This window comes from Anabrus simplex, chromosome 4 (genome assembly GCF_040414725.1).
Source record: "Anabrus simplex isolate iqAnaSimp1 chromosome 4, ASM4041472v1, whole genome shotgun sequence".
Lineage (NCBI taxonomy): Eukaryota > Metazoa > Arthropoda > Insecta > Orthoptera > Tettigoniidae > Anabrus > Anabrus simplex.
Window position 1 is genome coordinate 401,262,338 of NC_090268.1, and position 17,288 is coordinate 401,279,625.

The 17,288-nt window shown below is 37.2% G+C and overlaps 1 protein-coding gene across 1 annotated transcript in view; it reads right to left on the reverse strand.

Annotated features, from left to right (window-relative positions):
• Positions 1-6,880: 6,880 nt before the first annotated feature.
• The window catches only part of LOC136872295 (integrin alpha-PS3), a 94,033-nt gene continuing 83,625 nt past the window's right edge, over positions 6,881-17,288 (reverse strand). The window contains exon 14 of the mRNA XM_067146115.2: positions 6,881-10,358. Within this exon, the coding sequence (XP_067002216.2) occupies positions 10,305-10,358 (54 nt within the window). The 3' untranslated portion in view covers positions 6,881-10,304. The remainder of the gene's footprint in view (positions 10,359-17,288) is intronic.

Consider the following 17,288-nt stretch of genomic DNA (forward strand, 5'->3'; position numbering starts at 1 on the left):
CATAGATTTTATTTTAATTCATACATATGACTAGGGAATAGGATTGTATATTTATTGCATTTTTGCGGGTGGTTTATTTTATTATTGCCCTATAATATTTGGATAACTACATTATTACTACGATGAAATTCTTTAACAATGTCAAAGGGTTTGAAGATTTAATTGAGGGTTTTGGGCACCCCTAGTGTGGAGTGATTGTTGCTTGGGGCTTATCTTCTCTTCTCGGTATTGTTGCTTATCTTATCTTATCACCGCGTGGCAGTTACGCAACGGTCATTGTTCATTATTGTCTTGGGGCATTAGCGTCGGCTGTCGCATACCGCTGTCATTAGTATGATGTTTTGTTTTGCGGTATTGTGGAAAAATCGTGTGTTTTTCTATCTTGTAATGTGGGTTCCGCCTCATTAAATTGCACACTTCTGGTCTTGTTGTTACCGATTACCACATCTACTATGTGTAGTGATTTTATTTATAATGTATTTGTGTTGATTTCATTTAACTATTGTACGACTCGTGTTTTCATATTGGTCGGTTGTAGTGTAAAGTCCCGTTATTTTTCTTGCATTGTTTATTTACGTTATGTGAGTTGTGAGGAATAATCCTTCGGCTGGGACGTGTCGAAGCCCTCTATTAAATAATTCATTGTAAATTTTATTAATATTTTATGTTTGTTCACTGGTGCACCAGAATTTTATTTTTACAAAGAAGACTTATTTTAAAGAATATTAATTTTATTTATATCTAGATTTGTTACCTGTTTTATTTTCATGGATGCCAGAAGGAATATAATTTATTTTTTAAAATTCATTACGTTAATTGGGGTCTAATGATTTTTCATTTATTTTTAAATAATATGTAAGAATGAATTTTCTTTTAAGTATAAATTAATTTAACATTTTATGTTGGTGTTATTTGGGCGATGCCTGTCGCAATTCCTTGTGATCCCATCCTCTAATCTTATTTCTTTGGGTTTGGTCCTGCACACTTCCATTTTTGCTTTTGTTGATGTTGTTTACTGTTTATTTGTATGCGCACGTCCCAATGACGCTTGTCATTTTCTTGCATTGCTTGAGGGCATTGCACATTTTTATCTTGTATTATGTAAATTATTTCAACCCCTCTCATTTTTTACTGAAGATGGCTCAAATGAGCCAAAACATGTTTGAATTTGTTTACTCCGTTTTAATGATGGAATATATGATGTATTGAATTAGGAGGATAGTCTCATTTTTTCACCTTTGTAAAGTGCCTATATGTGGTGCCATTATGTGAGAAACAACATAGGTCTGCATTACCTGTATGATGTCCAATACTTGTGAGTAGTACCATCATATGTGGAACACCGTGAGTCTATGCTACTTTTGATTAGTACCCCAACATGACAAATACCATGGTTCTACTTTACTAGTGATAAGTACTATTATGAGGGGCCGTTGACCTGTATTTTGTACCCCTTTAGACAACAAGCATCCTCGATTCAGGATTGTGCTTTAGAAGTGGTCTCTTGGTCAGTAATACTAATTTTTATGGTAGTTTTGGGGTAAGATCCACTGATTGTTTTAAATTCATATCCATCCATTAATTCTTTGTGCCATTTTTTATTTTTGTCAGTGGATGATTATGAACTTTTAATTTGTCATTTCATTTTGCACCATCAGGGGCCGATGACCTAGATGTTAGGCCCCTTAAAACAACAAGCATCATCATCATCATCACCATCATCAATAAAATTTTAAGTGACCAGCGCTCACAAGATTGAAACCACAGTGCACATATAAAGGCAAGTTTTTAAGGTCAAGGTTGGCCTGACAATATATTCATTATATTATGTTCTTTCCCCTTGAATCTCCACTTAGAAAGGAAGGAGTTTCAGCAGCTTCAAAAATCCCCCAAAACTGGGAGAATACAGTAAAAGGTGAACGAGTCCTGTTCTCCAGCCACTTACTGATATATCAACGTGGACTGTTTAGCGAGCCACATTGAGGAGTCATCACTGTATGAAGTAGTGGTTGGAGTCAGGACAGAGAGCAGGGAAGGTAAGAGAGACACCACTGCTGCAGCAAGATGAACAAAGTTAATGAATATTGAATTTTCACAACCGCATTGTACGTAACATGACCTAATAGGTTTAAAGTTGGTTTCGATTACAATGCGGTCATGAAAATTCAATATTCATTGACTTGGCCCTCAACAGGCGACTTAAACACACTCTACGGTGTGATGGCAGTTGTGCCAGACCTGTAGCTTAGATCCTTTCCAACAGAACAAAGATGGCCTAGGCCACCATAGCTCAATTGGTAGAGCAACTGACGCGAAATCGGGAGGTTGTGGGTGCGGGTCCCAATTATGTCAAAACTTGAAGGGCTAAAGGGCCAGGAAAGGTTTCAAACTGAGAGTCTTGGATAGCTCTAAAAAAAACCAAAAAAAAATAATTAAAAAAACACATTTTGAAAATCACTTCCGGCCTAAATGCAGTTCCAGAAAAACAGCCTAAGTGTAGCTTGTTTCTTTACTCATTTTCTTTTTTATTCAAATCCTAGCCAAATTAGCTTAATTACATAATTCTTTCTCTAATGTGTTCCTTGGTTCAATACCCTCATGTGTTTTTTGATTTTTAGAAAATTGTCCACACCGAATTTAGTTACAAGGGCAATGACTCACATTAGTGCTTGTAGTGGTAGAAGAAGGCAAACTGCTAATCTAATTGACCGGATAATGATAATTAAGAAAATGATTGTAATGTTTAGGAATAAATAAAGAATATACTTTCATACTTTATCATATTTTATTTACCTAAAATTCATAGCTCATATTCCTGGGATGTTTTAAACATTGAGTTGCCTGCCTAAAGGGCTAGAACTGTGGATTTTGTCTGGTGTGCTTATCAGTGATCCTTGCAGAGCAATACACTGTGAGGTCATGTACCCCTACCTTTACTTGACAGTTTCTCTCTCTTAAGGCTGATTAAAAATCTAACTGTGTGGTGACGAGGGTGCCTCTGAAAGATCAGGTTCTCAAATTGTGAACAATCTTTTTTTTTTTTTTTTTTTTTTTTTTGACAGCAGTGCTAGCAATTTGTTTGAATTCTAGTCTCAGACCTGCTTGGTAGAACATGTATATGGCAAATATTAACACTCATCTTGATATATTGTATTGAAAAGGTGGACCTACTTTTGTCAATTTATCTATACTAATATTATGAAGAGGAAAAAATTGTATGTTTGTTTGTAACGAATAGACTCAAAAACTACTGAACCGATTTTAAAAATTTCACTTCCGGCCTAAATGCAGTTCCAGAAAAACAGCCTAAGTGTAGCTTGTTTCTTTACTCATTTTCTTTTGTATTCAAATCCTAGCCATTCACCTATAGAAAGCTACATTGCCAGTGAGTAACATGGGCTGTATTTTATTTTCAAAACAATTCGAGGTGGGGGCACGGCAGGGGGGGGGGGGGTGAGGTATAAAAATAATAGGCTAATATAGGCAAAATATTGAATTTGTCGTATAAGGACGAGACAAAGCTCAATTTAATCCTCTTGACGCAAAGAATAAAACTCTGTAAGCCCTACGGGCCCAAAAACCATGTTTTAAGGCCCTAAGACCAACCATTACGGAGATATTGGCACCACACTGCCCCTGCTGTAGGAATCGGATAAAAGAAATTAACTGCCGTAACCGTGGCAACATCAGCTCCAGGATTCTAGAGCAGCGAGATTATCCATGTACGTTTGGGTATAGCTGCCAACCAAAATTGGTACATATAAGACTTACTGCCTGGAAAAAATATACTGTTGTGTAAGGCATTCATAGGACTCCTTTGGGCGGGGATGGAAAGCGGGTGAAGTATAATAATCTTATCTTACTATATATAAAAATGGATGTGTGTGTGTGTGTGTGTGTGTGTGTGTGTGTGTGTGTAAATGACACATCTCCTCCTAAACCACTGGAGCAATTTCAACCAAACTTGGTACATGTATTACTTACTATTGGGAGACAAGCACTGTGGGGTTAAGCCATCCCTAGTGCCCTTAAGGGAGGGGGGTCAGGGGGGTTAGTTATAAAAATAATCGAGAATAGTGTCGAATTCATAGTTTTCGGGGTCGCTGAGTTGAAAAGTAATACTCCAGAATTTTTTAAGACCAAGTTCAGCCCCCTTTCAGGTGGTGAGCCAATGGGGGGTGAGATATAGAAATAATTAAAAACAGTTTCGAATCCATAGATTTCAGGGTTTCTGAGATGAATAGTAATACTCCGGATTTTTTACAGGTCCAAGTGAGGGACGAAGGGGGTGATATATAAAAATATTCGAAAAACTATATATAAAATCTTTTCTTCTTCTTACTATATATAAAAATGGATGTATGTGTGGGTGTGTAAATGACACATCTCCTCCTAAACCACCGGAGCAATTTTACCAAACTTGGTACACTTATCAATTAGTATCAGGAGACAAACTGTGTGGGGATAAGGCACCCCTAGCACCCTTATGGGCAGGGGGCAAGGGAGGTGCTATAAAAATAATCTAGAATAGTATCAAATCCATAGTTTTCGTGATCGTTAAAATGAATAGTGACACTCCGAATTTTTTAAAGTTCATGTTCACCCCCCTTTGTGGTGAGGGTGAGGGAGGGGGAGTGAGATATAAAAATAACCCAAAACAGTGTTGAATCTACAGTTTTAGGGGTCACTGAGATCAATGGTGATAATCCAGATTTTTTATCTCTTAGGGGTGGGGGGCGAGAGGGGGACAGTCTCATTGACAGTTGAAATCATGTACATCGTATCTATAGTGTGATGGCTAAATACATATAGTTATCACTTATTAATTTTTAACAGGATCAAATACTTCCCAGTTGATTCGAGCTTCCATAAAGACGAAGTTTTACGTGAAAATTAAATAATCTAAAACTTGAAATCAAACACATCTAAATAATTCTAAAGCTACATTATAGATCGTAACATATCAATCTGCAAGTCAAAAAGGAATTCTATAAAAATTCACTTCACACATAACTAACTGGTAATGCAAATTGTAAAGGGAAATATTCAGAAACTATCCGGGCAACCCCGGGTACTACAGCTAGTTTCTTATAATTGCACTTCAGTACGGAACAAAAATGAAATTTATAACTTAGAGAGTCTTTCGTTTTCATTCCCTTCATGCCTGTTGCCTTTCTTTCCATTTTTAAAAGGGACAGCCCTCTTCCATTTTCCTTTCCGATTAGTGTAACAGGAGGATGGTTGTCCAGTTGTAATTCCTCTTAAAGCAATAATCAATACCACCACACCTTATCAAAGCAGTGTTCTGTTAAATATAAAAACATTGTTATGTGCTTTAGGCTACCAAAAAAGTGATCTCTTAACTTCTCAAACTGAATAATTGGAAAAATCCTAAATTCAGTTAAATTTAATTGACAGTTTAATTATTTTCTTTCTTTCTTTCCTTTCTTTTTTTTTTTTTAAGTTTGCATCAGTAGGATGCTACATTTTTATCAGCATTGTATAGATGTTAATAATATAGAAACAAAGAAGCAGCCTTGTAAATATGTTTGTCACTGTATTTCAGAACCACTGATACAATTTAAGGACCTGTTAAATGCAATATGTTAGAAACAGGGAACAAAATAACATGAAACATTATGAACTGAATGTATATTTACAGACAACAAAATCCATACATCACATATTTTATTAATGAGTAGGTACAATAGTTAACAATATACTTTATTTTCAAAGCTGTATAAAATCTTGCATTTCAGTCCAATGGTCTGTTATTGAATTTCATTTGTTAGCTGTTAATTACAAGATTTAACAATACTGAGTTAAATTGAAGGTACTTTTAAAGTCAAAATATTAAAAAGTTATTTCATTTCATGTAATTATGATGTACATTCTTATTGTTTGGCTTCAGTCATATTTCTTAACAATTCATATAAAAATAGCTATCACATTCCTCAGTTCAACATACAGTATAGTGTATAAATTTGGAATTCATAAAACAAAGAACTATTGCACATTTGTGATGCTGCAGCCTGTCTTTCATCAACTGTGTTTGGTATGATGTGCACATTTGCCTAGTGCAGCTGTTATTCATAATGTGTTGAAATGTTAAGTGTTGTGATCTTTGAAAATGAATCAACATATTGATAATTCTGCAGATGTGAAGATCGATCAGTTATTAGTTTTCTGAATACTGAAAATGTTATACCAATTAACATTTATCAGAGGATTGTAACAATCTATGAAGAAGGTGTTATGAATAAGGCCAATGTTACAAAGTCGTACATAAAGTTAAAAAAATGGGAGACCAAATTTTCATGACAAAGACAGATCAGGTCATCCCTTTGTTCTCAAGAATGAACTGAGATGATGGGTTGATCACATCATTGAGAGAATTTGCGCTTTATAACACTGCTCTGCATATTTTGACACAGAATTAAAAAATACAACACCTTTTTCTATCGAGTCATGTCACGTCACATACAGTAAGATGGTATTTGCATGTATTTCTATGTCTAATCCTAAATGGATTTTTTCCCATACAATTCAAAACTGCAATCCATTAATTTCTTTTACGTCACATTTTCCACTAACAAACATTCAACATTTTTCAGGAATTTACAGTAAGACGTTGTTTTGTTTCTGTACACAGAAGTGAAGTTCATTAGTGAAGTGTTTCTTTTAAATTACTGACAGTTTGTAATCAATTTGTAAGCAATACGAACTGCAACATTTGAAGTATAATGAAAAGTTCTGTTTAAAAAAAAAAAAAAAACCCCTTATCTCCAGAAAAATGTTACATGATGGTAAAAAACGGGTAACATATTCCCTCTCAGCAGTCTAAAATTATTTCAAAACAAAAGTATCAAGATTCTGCAGAGCAGTGTAATAAGCAAGTCATGCACAATGTCCAAAAAATCTTGTACAACTATATCAGAATTCTCTTTTTTCCTTTTTTTTCTTTCAGGTGCAGAGCAGTGTAATAAGCAAAGTTATGCACAATGACCAGAAGATCTTGTAGAATTGTGTATAAAATTGCCCCTGAACATTTTCAGTGTCGTAAACTGTGTTGAAGATGGGTACCACCGATGCACAAATCTGAATGAATTGGCTTTCTCAGAGCATTATCAACATTACGGCAATGAATTCATCACAAGGGTTGAAACTTGCGTTTTACACAAAACCTCCAAAAGGAAACAGTTATCACTTAAGTGACATCATTCTCATTCACTAAATTAATATAAAATCAAAGCATCTGCTTCTGGGACCATACCAGTACTTAACAAACCCCCCAGTGTTTGGGGATGGTAAAATACATCAATGGTGTCTCTTGGGTCTCGTAAGAGGTAACTAAGGGAAAACTTCCCAGGGACTCTCTCTGAGGAGTGTGGAGGGCCTAGCTTTTCCATCTTGTGTTTTGTCGATACTCTCATTCTTCAAAGGGTCAGAACTCTTCCATTCTTTCCTCTGATTAGTGTTAGGAGAGGATGGTTGTCCAATTGCACTTCTCCTTAAAACAATATTTACCACCAAGGCATGCTCCAAAATGAATTTGCTCTTCTCCATAAAAGTGTTCACATGTATACAATGAGGAAGACAAAGGATTTGTTGTATTCATCCGGAATGGGTCCTGTCAAATTTCCACATGTTTTCAATTTCATAATTTGAGGATTGGATATATGAGGAAAAGATAAAGCAACAAGTGGCTAAGTTCTTTGTTGAGGGAATGTATAATCTGGTCATGGTCTCAAAGTATGACAGATGACTAAATGTCCCAGAGTGTGAAGAGTTTGGTTAAGGCGTAAGGTTTAATTTATATACCACGTTTCTCTAAATCAAAAATTATATTTTTTTTCTCAGAATTTCATGTAAAAAAATCAAGGGTTGTCTTGCATTCACGACTTAACAGTAATGAACACCTCTGGCAACTACCACAGTAATCACACTGCTTCCCTTCACTCCCCCACCGTGCGCACAAAACTCGACCTTCAATGTCAACATCTTTATTATACATTGCTAGCAGCAGCAGCAGCAGTCGATTATACACTGCCTCTGTCTAACATCACTGGTTCTTGGAAAATAGTGAAGACAGGATGATATTCTACTAGCCTCAACATAAATGTTTCTCAAATCCACAGAATGACAGCAAAACATTAAGCTTACTCTCTTGAGCTAAATGCAAGATCGACCATAATATACTTCTGCACAAGAAATATAATTCGAATTGGAATAGCAAGGATGCGACCCTCTAAACTCTTAGAAAGGCTGAGGTCGCTCAGTGACAGAGTTATAATGAGTCTACTGTACCTACGCTTAGTAATATATATATATAACGTGTTCTGCCCTTATGCAGATCTTCACATAGCCGCTCCCTATGCAGGCCTGTCTGCAGCCATCCTCTTAGTTTCTTTGTAATTTCCTGCTATTTTGACACTGTCCACCATCTGGTACCTTCTCCATCCTTTCCTTCTCCTTCCATTTACCGATCCTTCTAGAGCTTCCATCAGTAAACACTCTCTTCGTAGCCAGTGCCTAAGCAATTTCCTCTTCCTTGTATTGATGGTTTGTAATAACTTTCCAACTCTCTCCAATACCTGGTCGTTCCCAACACTTTACACCCAGGATATTCTTTCCATCCTTCTCCATAACCACATCTTAAATGTTTCTAGTCTCTTTTCATCTACCTTCCTTAGCATCCAGAATTCTGCTTTATATAATGTCACACTCCAAACAAAGCATTTTGCCAGCCTCTACCGTAACTTCAAGTCCAAGTATCCACATACGAGTCTCTTCTTTCTGTTGAAGGCTTCTTTAGTGATGGCAATGCGAGTTCTTATCTCCCTACTGCTTCTCATATCATCTGTTATTATGCTTCCTAGATATTTGAAAGCTGACACTTGTTCAATATCCTTCTGGTTTATTGTGATGTTTGCTTTGTTCCCTCTTGCACTTATCACCATAGTCTTTGTCTTGTTCTTATTAATGTTCATACCATATTGCTCACAGGTTGCATTCAGGTTTTCTAACATTCCATTTAGAACCCTTTCATTTGCTGCTAACAGCAACATGTCATCTGCAAATTAAATACTCTCTAGTCTCCTGCCACCAATATGTACTCTTCTTTTTCCATCCAGGCATTTCTCAATATCATTTTCCAGGTAAACGTTGAATAGTATGGGAGATAGACAGCATCCATTTAATGAGTGATATTCTTGAAATATCTTCAGCCTTGGTATGAGAGAAAGTAGTTGGACAATCATAGGAAGTGGGAGTTAAAAGACCATTTTTTTTTATCAAAACAGTATAAGTTTCAGTTTCTTCTTTCCTTTTTGTAATGGTAGAGTCCTTGAATTTTACAACATAAAATTTCCAGCATTCTAATACAAATTTTTCAGGCTCTCTGAAATCCTGGTACTCTGAAGATTACTTTGGGAATTAAGCAAGCATGCCACCAGTTCTACACGACTGTCAATGTCATGATTATAGCCACAGGACCTCCAATTTCAAATGAAATTAAAGTCACAGGAATTTGAATTTCCAGTTCAAAAGTCCTCTTGCATTAGCTGAGATTCTTAATGAAAAGCCAGAGATAAAGCTACCCAACTATCATTCTCTGCCAATTCAGAAATTCATAATTGCATGGGTTAAAAAAAAAAAAATTCTGCGGTGCTACATATCTGATGGGTCATCACGCTGTTAGATATTTCTTCAAATGTTCTCATGTAGGCTGAGTGGATTTCAAACCAGCCCAAAGATTGAAAATCCCTGACCTGGTTGGGAATTGAAGATTTGAATCAGGGCCTCTGGATAGGAGGTAGGCTTGCTACCCCTAGACTGTGGGGCTGGTGGGCTTTCCTATAACTTAACAATATCACAGTAATATCTACAATTAGTTTTTCATGAGATCATGCCAGTTTCATCTACCACTCAACTGAAATAAATATATAATTAACAGAGTATATTATTGGACAACAAACATTGTAACAAACTGGTTGTGCCAGTGAGAAACTTGTGAGAGGTGATGAATAAATTACAGTACAGTCTTTGTTAAGCTTTCCTGTTATTCTAAATCAATTATATATACTGTATATTGCAATCAAGATTATTCCTCTACTTAATTGCAACATACAGTATGTTTAGGTAATATGTACCCTCCTTAAAACCAAGCTTCCTTTTCATAGATACAGAACTACTTTCAGTATCTTCTTTTCCTCTCAGACCTTCAATTGAATGCTGGCATCACAACAGCAGACATCAGTCTTCATCTCGGCAGTCCAGTCTTCTGATTTTTGAAGATTACATTCTCAGAGTTTGTTTTTCACCTTTCCAATGCTATCGAATACAAAAACGTTTTCAGTCTGTAAGAGAAGAAAATAACATAAATCTTAATAATGAACTTCTCAAGGCAAAAGTAAATAGAATAAATAAAACTATACAGCAGGTCTATTGTCGCGGCCTCCAAATTAGCCGGGTCAGAGGAATTACGCTGTTGCCAAGGTTATGTAGCAACTGGCGAAGAAATGTCTAACTGAACACATCATTTCGGAGTGCGAGGCAAGTTGTTCACTTTCAAGCTCCTGATGTTACTTCATATAATGTTTCAAAACAAATTATACTACAAGCTTCAGAAAAGACTGCTGATTTCAGTGGTATAACTATTTTCCATATAAACCACTTCAAATAACTATTAAAAATAAAATCTTGAACAAGTAAATTTAAATCCGTAGAATCATGTATTGAAAATTTCAGTAAGCAGCCAAGTTTTTATTTCTTCAGCCAATAAAATTTTGTCTGCGGGAAAAATGTAAAAAAACTGCCTGACTTATGTTTTTTATCTGAAACATATTTCCGTGAGTTTTGTAGTTTTCTTGGAAATTGGCCTGGAAAGCGATCATGTAAATGTCGCTGGCTGAGGCAGTTCGAGGTGCGTGCGTGCCAGCACAGGCTGCAGGACGCCGTAAATACTTTCCGATTACATATTAATCCATATCATTAAATTATAACTTTAAATATTTGGATAATGTATATTGTACTCAGTAATATGGAAAAAGAACTACTTTAAAGAATAGGTTAACATTAATTTACAATGAATTAAGAATCGGTTTCTAGCTTCAAGGCAGTCTAAGATTTCTTAGTCACTGTCATCACACATCTCACTATCTGTCGAGTCGTCATTTACACTGATGATGAACGGCTCCGTTCTTTTGTCCCTTATTATTTCCTTGGCCCAATCATCTGTTTGAAGATTTTCTGCACGACTGAAGCACTTTTCCCAATCTGCAGCAGTCACACGGTCGATGGCTTCTGACATGAATTTTTCTACGTCCTTTATTTTGAATGTCTTGGTCCTCTCTACCACTTCTCTCTTGACTTGAGCCCAAATCAATTCACATTCACTATCCATTTTAACTGCACTTACAATGCGAGCTCAACAGCTGCATGACAGGGAATGACTCGGGAAAGGTGGCCTGGAGCGGATGGGCTTCAACTAGACAGCACTGCACGATCAGCGTTGCCAATCCGTGCTCGGAGGTAAGCGACTCTCGACCTTCTTTCGCTTCGCCGTTCCCATATCTGACAACAGCGCAGTTTTCCTCACCCGCCTAATTTGGTGGCCGCGACAATAGTCAAACAGTACTCCAGTTGTGATTCTACTGCCCACCAAGTGACTTGATATAGAGGGGAGAGGAGGGAAACATAAGCAGTCTGATTGTCCGACTGCAGCACAGCTGCCTTGCCAGTCAGTCTATTTTCTAAGAGGTTTCAAGACTTCAAAGGACTCAATCTGACTCAAGGACAAATTTCTGCAATCTGTAACTGATCACAATATCCTTGATTACACAAGGCAAGCTGCTAAAGTATATGACTGTTTAGTTCCTTCTATGTATGCAAAGAATTTTTTATGGTACGTATAATTTTGTGCGGTTGAATGTATTGTGACCCTTCATTTCAAACATACAACACACTGTACAGTCCAAACATAAATGAAGTATACCACATCCCATCTCAGATCACATTGTTCTTTGTTTTGCTGAAAAAAGTGAATACATGTGTGCCTGTATGCAAAGTGTTGTTATTATCAGACAAATAAAATTATATTTGTCATCATACTATGTTTGATTACGAAGGCTGTGAATGCAGATTTTTCTTCATCAGTCTGATTTCACCACAAACACACCTCCTGCTTACCCCTACCTGCTGCTGCTGGCACCATCCATCAATCTCTCATACATTTTCACTTGCATATTGTAGTGGTGGGGGGGATATCCGGATCTCCAGCTGGAAGTGGTTATGCTCCTAGGGTGCATTATCACGTTAGGAGTTCAAATCTTAGCCACAACTGTACAGTAATGTATATTTCAGCTGGAAAGGAGGGTTATGAAAACATCCAGGATAAAATGAAAGAACACTGATAATTAACACAAGAAATTCAGTGGAAAAATAATTCAGAGAAGAACAGTATGGCTTTAGACAAGGAAGGTCACCTATTGACCTCGTATTTACAGTGAGACAGCTACAAGAACGGCACTATGAGTATGGGGAAAATTTGGTGATGGCCTTCATGGACATAGAAAAGACATATGCCAGTGTCTGTACAAACAAGATCTGGGAAGCTATGAGAGTAAAAGCAGTAAATGAGAAGATAATGACAAGGGTGAAAAATATGTATGATGGAAATGAAAGAACCAAAAGAGCTGGATGGTTTAATTTAACAAATGGTGTAAAGCAAGGAAGTGTCCTCTCACCTCTACTATTTATAGTGGTGATGGATGATATAATACAGAAGGTAGCACAGACTGTTGGAGAGAGAAGAATAAAAGTAGTGTTGTTTGCAGATCATCTACTAATATAGGGAAACAGTGAGAGTGAAGTGCTGGTAACGATACGAAACAAAAACCGAGCATATAATGGCATGACATAAGAAGGCAAGCAGTTGAAAAGAGCTGAAAGTTTTAAATATCTGGGATGTGTAGTTGAAGAAAATAGAGGAAACAGAATGGAAATCAATGAAAGAGGAAGGTGTGTAAATGGATTCTTTAAGAGTGTGGGAGGATTGATATGGAACAGGATTGTACCACAAAGATGTAAAGGAATTATCTATAAGATTTATTTTGTGCCAATTTTGACATATGGATCAGAAATGTGGGTGATGAAGGAGAGGGATAAAACTAGAATACAATCAGTTGAAATGAAGTTTCAAAGGTGTCAAGTAGGTTTAACAAGAATGGACAGAGTAAGAAATGAGAGAGTTCAGGAAATGGTAAATGATGTACCCGTATAGGAAAAGATAGAAAAATCAAGGCTCCAGTGGTATGGGCATGTTTAGAGAATGGGAGAAGAGAGGTTACCAAGAAAGATGTTAGAAATGGAGATGAAGAGAAGGAGACCTAGAAGAAGACTCAGGGAAAGATGGCTAAAGTTATAAAGAAGAGCATCAAGGCAAAAGGAGGGAACTGGATGACAGTGAGAGAAGGGAAGTGGTGGATGGACAGAAAATGATGGAGAGGCTTATTGCTGATAAACATAACCAAAACAGATATTTGATTTGATCCTGTACTGACTTGTCTACAGCCATTAAAAAACTATTTTAAATTGTATGTGTTTGGTCCACCTTGTCAATACACATTTTATAACTGAAAATTATTTATTTATACATGTTTCAGGAACATAGTTCCCTTCATCAGTGAAGTCCAATCACATCCCGGTACTACGTTTCTTTTTTTTTTTTTTTCTTTTTTTTTTTTTTGCAAGTTGCTTTACGTCGCTCTGACACAGATAGGTCTTATGGCAACGATGGGGCAGGAAAGGGCTAGAAGTGGGAAGGAAGTGGCCGTGGCCTTATGAAAGGTACAGCCCCAACATTTGCCTGGTGTGAAAATGGGAAACCATGGAAAACCATCTTCAGGGCTGCCGACAGTGGGATTCAAACCCACTATCTCCTGAATACTGGAAACTGGCCGCACTTCAGTGACTGCAGCTATCGAGCTTGGTACATACTATTTTAAATAGTTTTTAATAACTTTGAGAGTGGTTGGAAACTGCTCCAGATGATGATAATGATGTTTTTTACAAATGTTTTGTATGTTATTATTATTATACAATCTTCCTGCAACACCTGCAGGTTGCCCAAAGACAAAGAGTACCTTCACAACAATAATGGATGTGGATACAATAGATAATGTGATCGTATGGATGTTAAATGTAGGCAGTCGAGTGAGGCATGAACTTCCAAGTAACTATGGAAATATTACTTCTTTCTAAAATGGTAAACAAAACATTTACAGAAAATCTAATTTGCTATGTTATTTGTTTACGTCACATCAGCACATAAAGGTCTTATGGCGATGATGGGATAAGAAAGGACTAGGAGTGGGAAGGAAGCAACCATGATCTAAATTAAGGCACATCCCCACATTTCCCTGGTGTGACAATGGGCTACTACAGAAAACTACCTTCAGAGCTGCCAGCAGTGGTGTTTGAACCCACCATCTTCTGTATGGAAGCTCGCAGATATGTGACCCAAACCCCATAGCCAATGCTTGGTAATCTAATTTCCAATCATTTGTATCTGATGTATTTTACCACACGAGCTCGAATAATGGAGATATCCACCAATTTATGTTTTTATTACTATGTCCATTGCTGGTCCAGAATGTAGGCAAAATCGTCTGGTACCAGTGATTATTTCTCTAATCAGCAGTGTAAATACACTTAAAGCTGTGGTCTATATCATTTTACACACTGATGTCTTGCAGTTTCAATTAATAATTGTAATATAGAACATGACTACAAAATGTAGATGAATGAGATGGTCTGGTGGCAGTGACAAATTTTTCTTTTGCCTATAGAATGGAATTTAAGGGTGTATATTGTTGAAATGTACTCACTGTTGCAGATTTTTATTACAAGGGGGGATCAAATACAAAGAGGATTTTATTTTTTATTTAAGTTCATTTATTGAAAAACACAAGGCAATTACAATTTATTTTTCCACATAGTTTCCTGCTCTGGAAATGCATTTTTCCCAGCGTATGGGCAGCTTTTTGATGCCCTCATCATGAAAAGAACAGGGTTGTGTCACCAGCCAGTTGTGCACAAAGTCTTCCACACTCTCATCATCTGCAAATCGTTGCCCTCCTAGAGCTTCTTTAAACAGTACGAACAAATGAAAATTGCACGGCCATACGTCCGGGCTGTAAGGAGGATGAACAAACCTTGCTGCAAGCCTCTGACAGACCTCCAAACGTCTCAACTTCTGATTACGGTTAAAAGGCGAGGGACCCAACTGGAACTCGCTTTACGGAACTGTAAGTCATTTGTGATTATTACTTGACAGCTCCCATAAGTGATTCCAACTTGTTCTGTCATTTCTGATACTGTCACCTGTCGATCGTTGTCAATAATGTCTTTAACCGCACAAATGTTTTTGTCTGTAAAGCTGGTCCGAGGATGGCGATCATGTTGCTGATTTTCCACATGTTCTTGAACTTTTTTATGCCAGGCAAACAGATGCGTCCTTGACAATGTTTGATCACCGAACTGTGCAGTCAATCTTTGGCAAATTTCCGCTACTGTAACTCCTTTACGAGCAAGAAATTTTATAATTATATGTTGCGCAGTGGAGAGGTGCACTTGTTGCTCTGACATCATGAGTGTTACTGATGAAACGACGGGAAATATCTAACAGCACACTCTTCCCACTCCTAACGGTCCCACCTAAGCATAGCAGAAGCGCGGGGCCAGTCCTACCAACAGTTGATATTCAGGAACAAAAATCCCGTTTATATTTGATCGACCTTCGTAATTAGCATATTATGCTCAAAGAAGGATGTGTAATAATGTTTATTACCTGCTATGACAGACAGGAGAACATGATATTCAGAAAAGGAAGTGGTGAGAGTAGATATTTTTAAAATGATATTTTGTGGAAGTTGCAATTAAGTTAAAAAACTTCCATTAATCTCATTATGTTAAATACTGAGGGTGGATTTTACCTGTGTTCTTGGATCTATGCACATTTATTTCTGCAATGAAACTTGAAATTATATTTTTATATCAACATTGTCAAATTGTTGCCAGTTTAAAAATAATTTGGATGTATTTTTTTCTTTTATGAGTATTTGCTATTAAGGCATGAGGTATTGTTTGTAATATTCTTCTTCTTCTTCGTCTTCATTTTGCCTCATGACTGAGGCGTCGTGACTATCATAATATTCAGCCCTCTAGCCGATGAACCATACCATATATGCATGAATAATGCATATACCCCCAAGACTTTTTTTTTTGCGAGTAATTTACTTAAATACTAGATTACCATTGAAAATGGCTTGGAACTTTTAGGGAAAATTTCAGTACAGCCAGGATGAGTGGCTCAGATGGTTGAGGTGCTCGCCTTCTGACCCCAACTTGACAGGTTCTATCCTGGCTCAGTCCGATGGTATTTGAAGGTGCTCAAATACATCAGCCTCGTGTCGGTAGATTTACTGGCATGTAAAAGAACTCCTGTGGGACAAAATTCTGGCACCTTGGCATCTCCAAAAACCATAAAAGTAGTATGTGGGACATAAAGCCAATACCATTATTACGAGCAGGGATCATTTCCTGTAGCTTGGAGACAGAGCTGCAGTAAGGGACCGCGCATTATCGAATTGACTGGTCTCGTCTTTTGTGGTGATATGCAACCCTTGCCTTGTTTAACAGCGTGCAGTAATAAACAGCCATAGATTGCGCATCGCTCATGCAAAATATCAATCAGCAAAATGGCTCGCCGATAGGAAAAAAAAAAAAAAAAAAAAAAAAAAAAAAAAACGGTTGCATAAACCTTGCCAGCTGACAGTCGAGTCTTGGCTTTCACTGGTGCTGCCTCCCCTTTCCTCCGCCACTCCTTACACACACGCATCCTTGACAATGTTTGATCACTGAACTGTGCAGTCAATCTCTCACAAATTTTCGCTGCTGTAACTCTTTCATGAGCAAGAAATTTTATAATTGTGCGTTGCGCAGTGGAGGGTGTGCAACTGTTGCTTCGACATGGTGAGCATTGCTGATGAAACGGCAGGAAATATCTAACAGCATGCTCTTGCCACTCCTAACGGTCCCACCTAAGCATAGCAGAAGCACAGGGCCAGTTCTACCAACTGTTGATGTTCAGGAACAAAAATCCCGTTTATATTTGATTGACCTTCATATTACCAAATTTCAGGAAATGGCCTAACATTAAGAGGGTTAAAACAGAAATGGATGATTAGAGCTTTTTCTGAAGTCCCAGGAATTTAATTGAATCATGA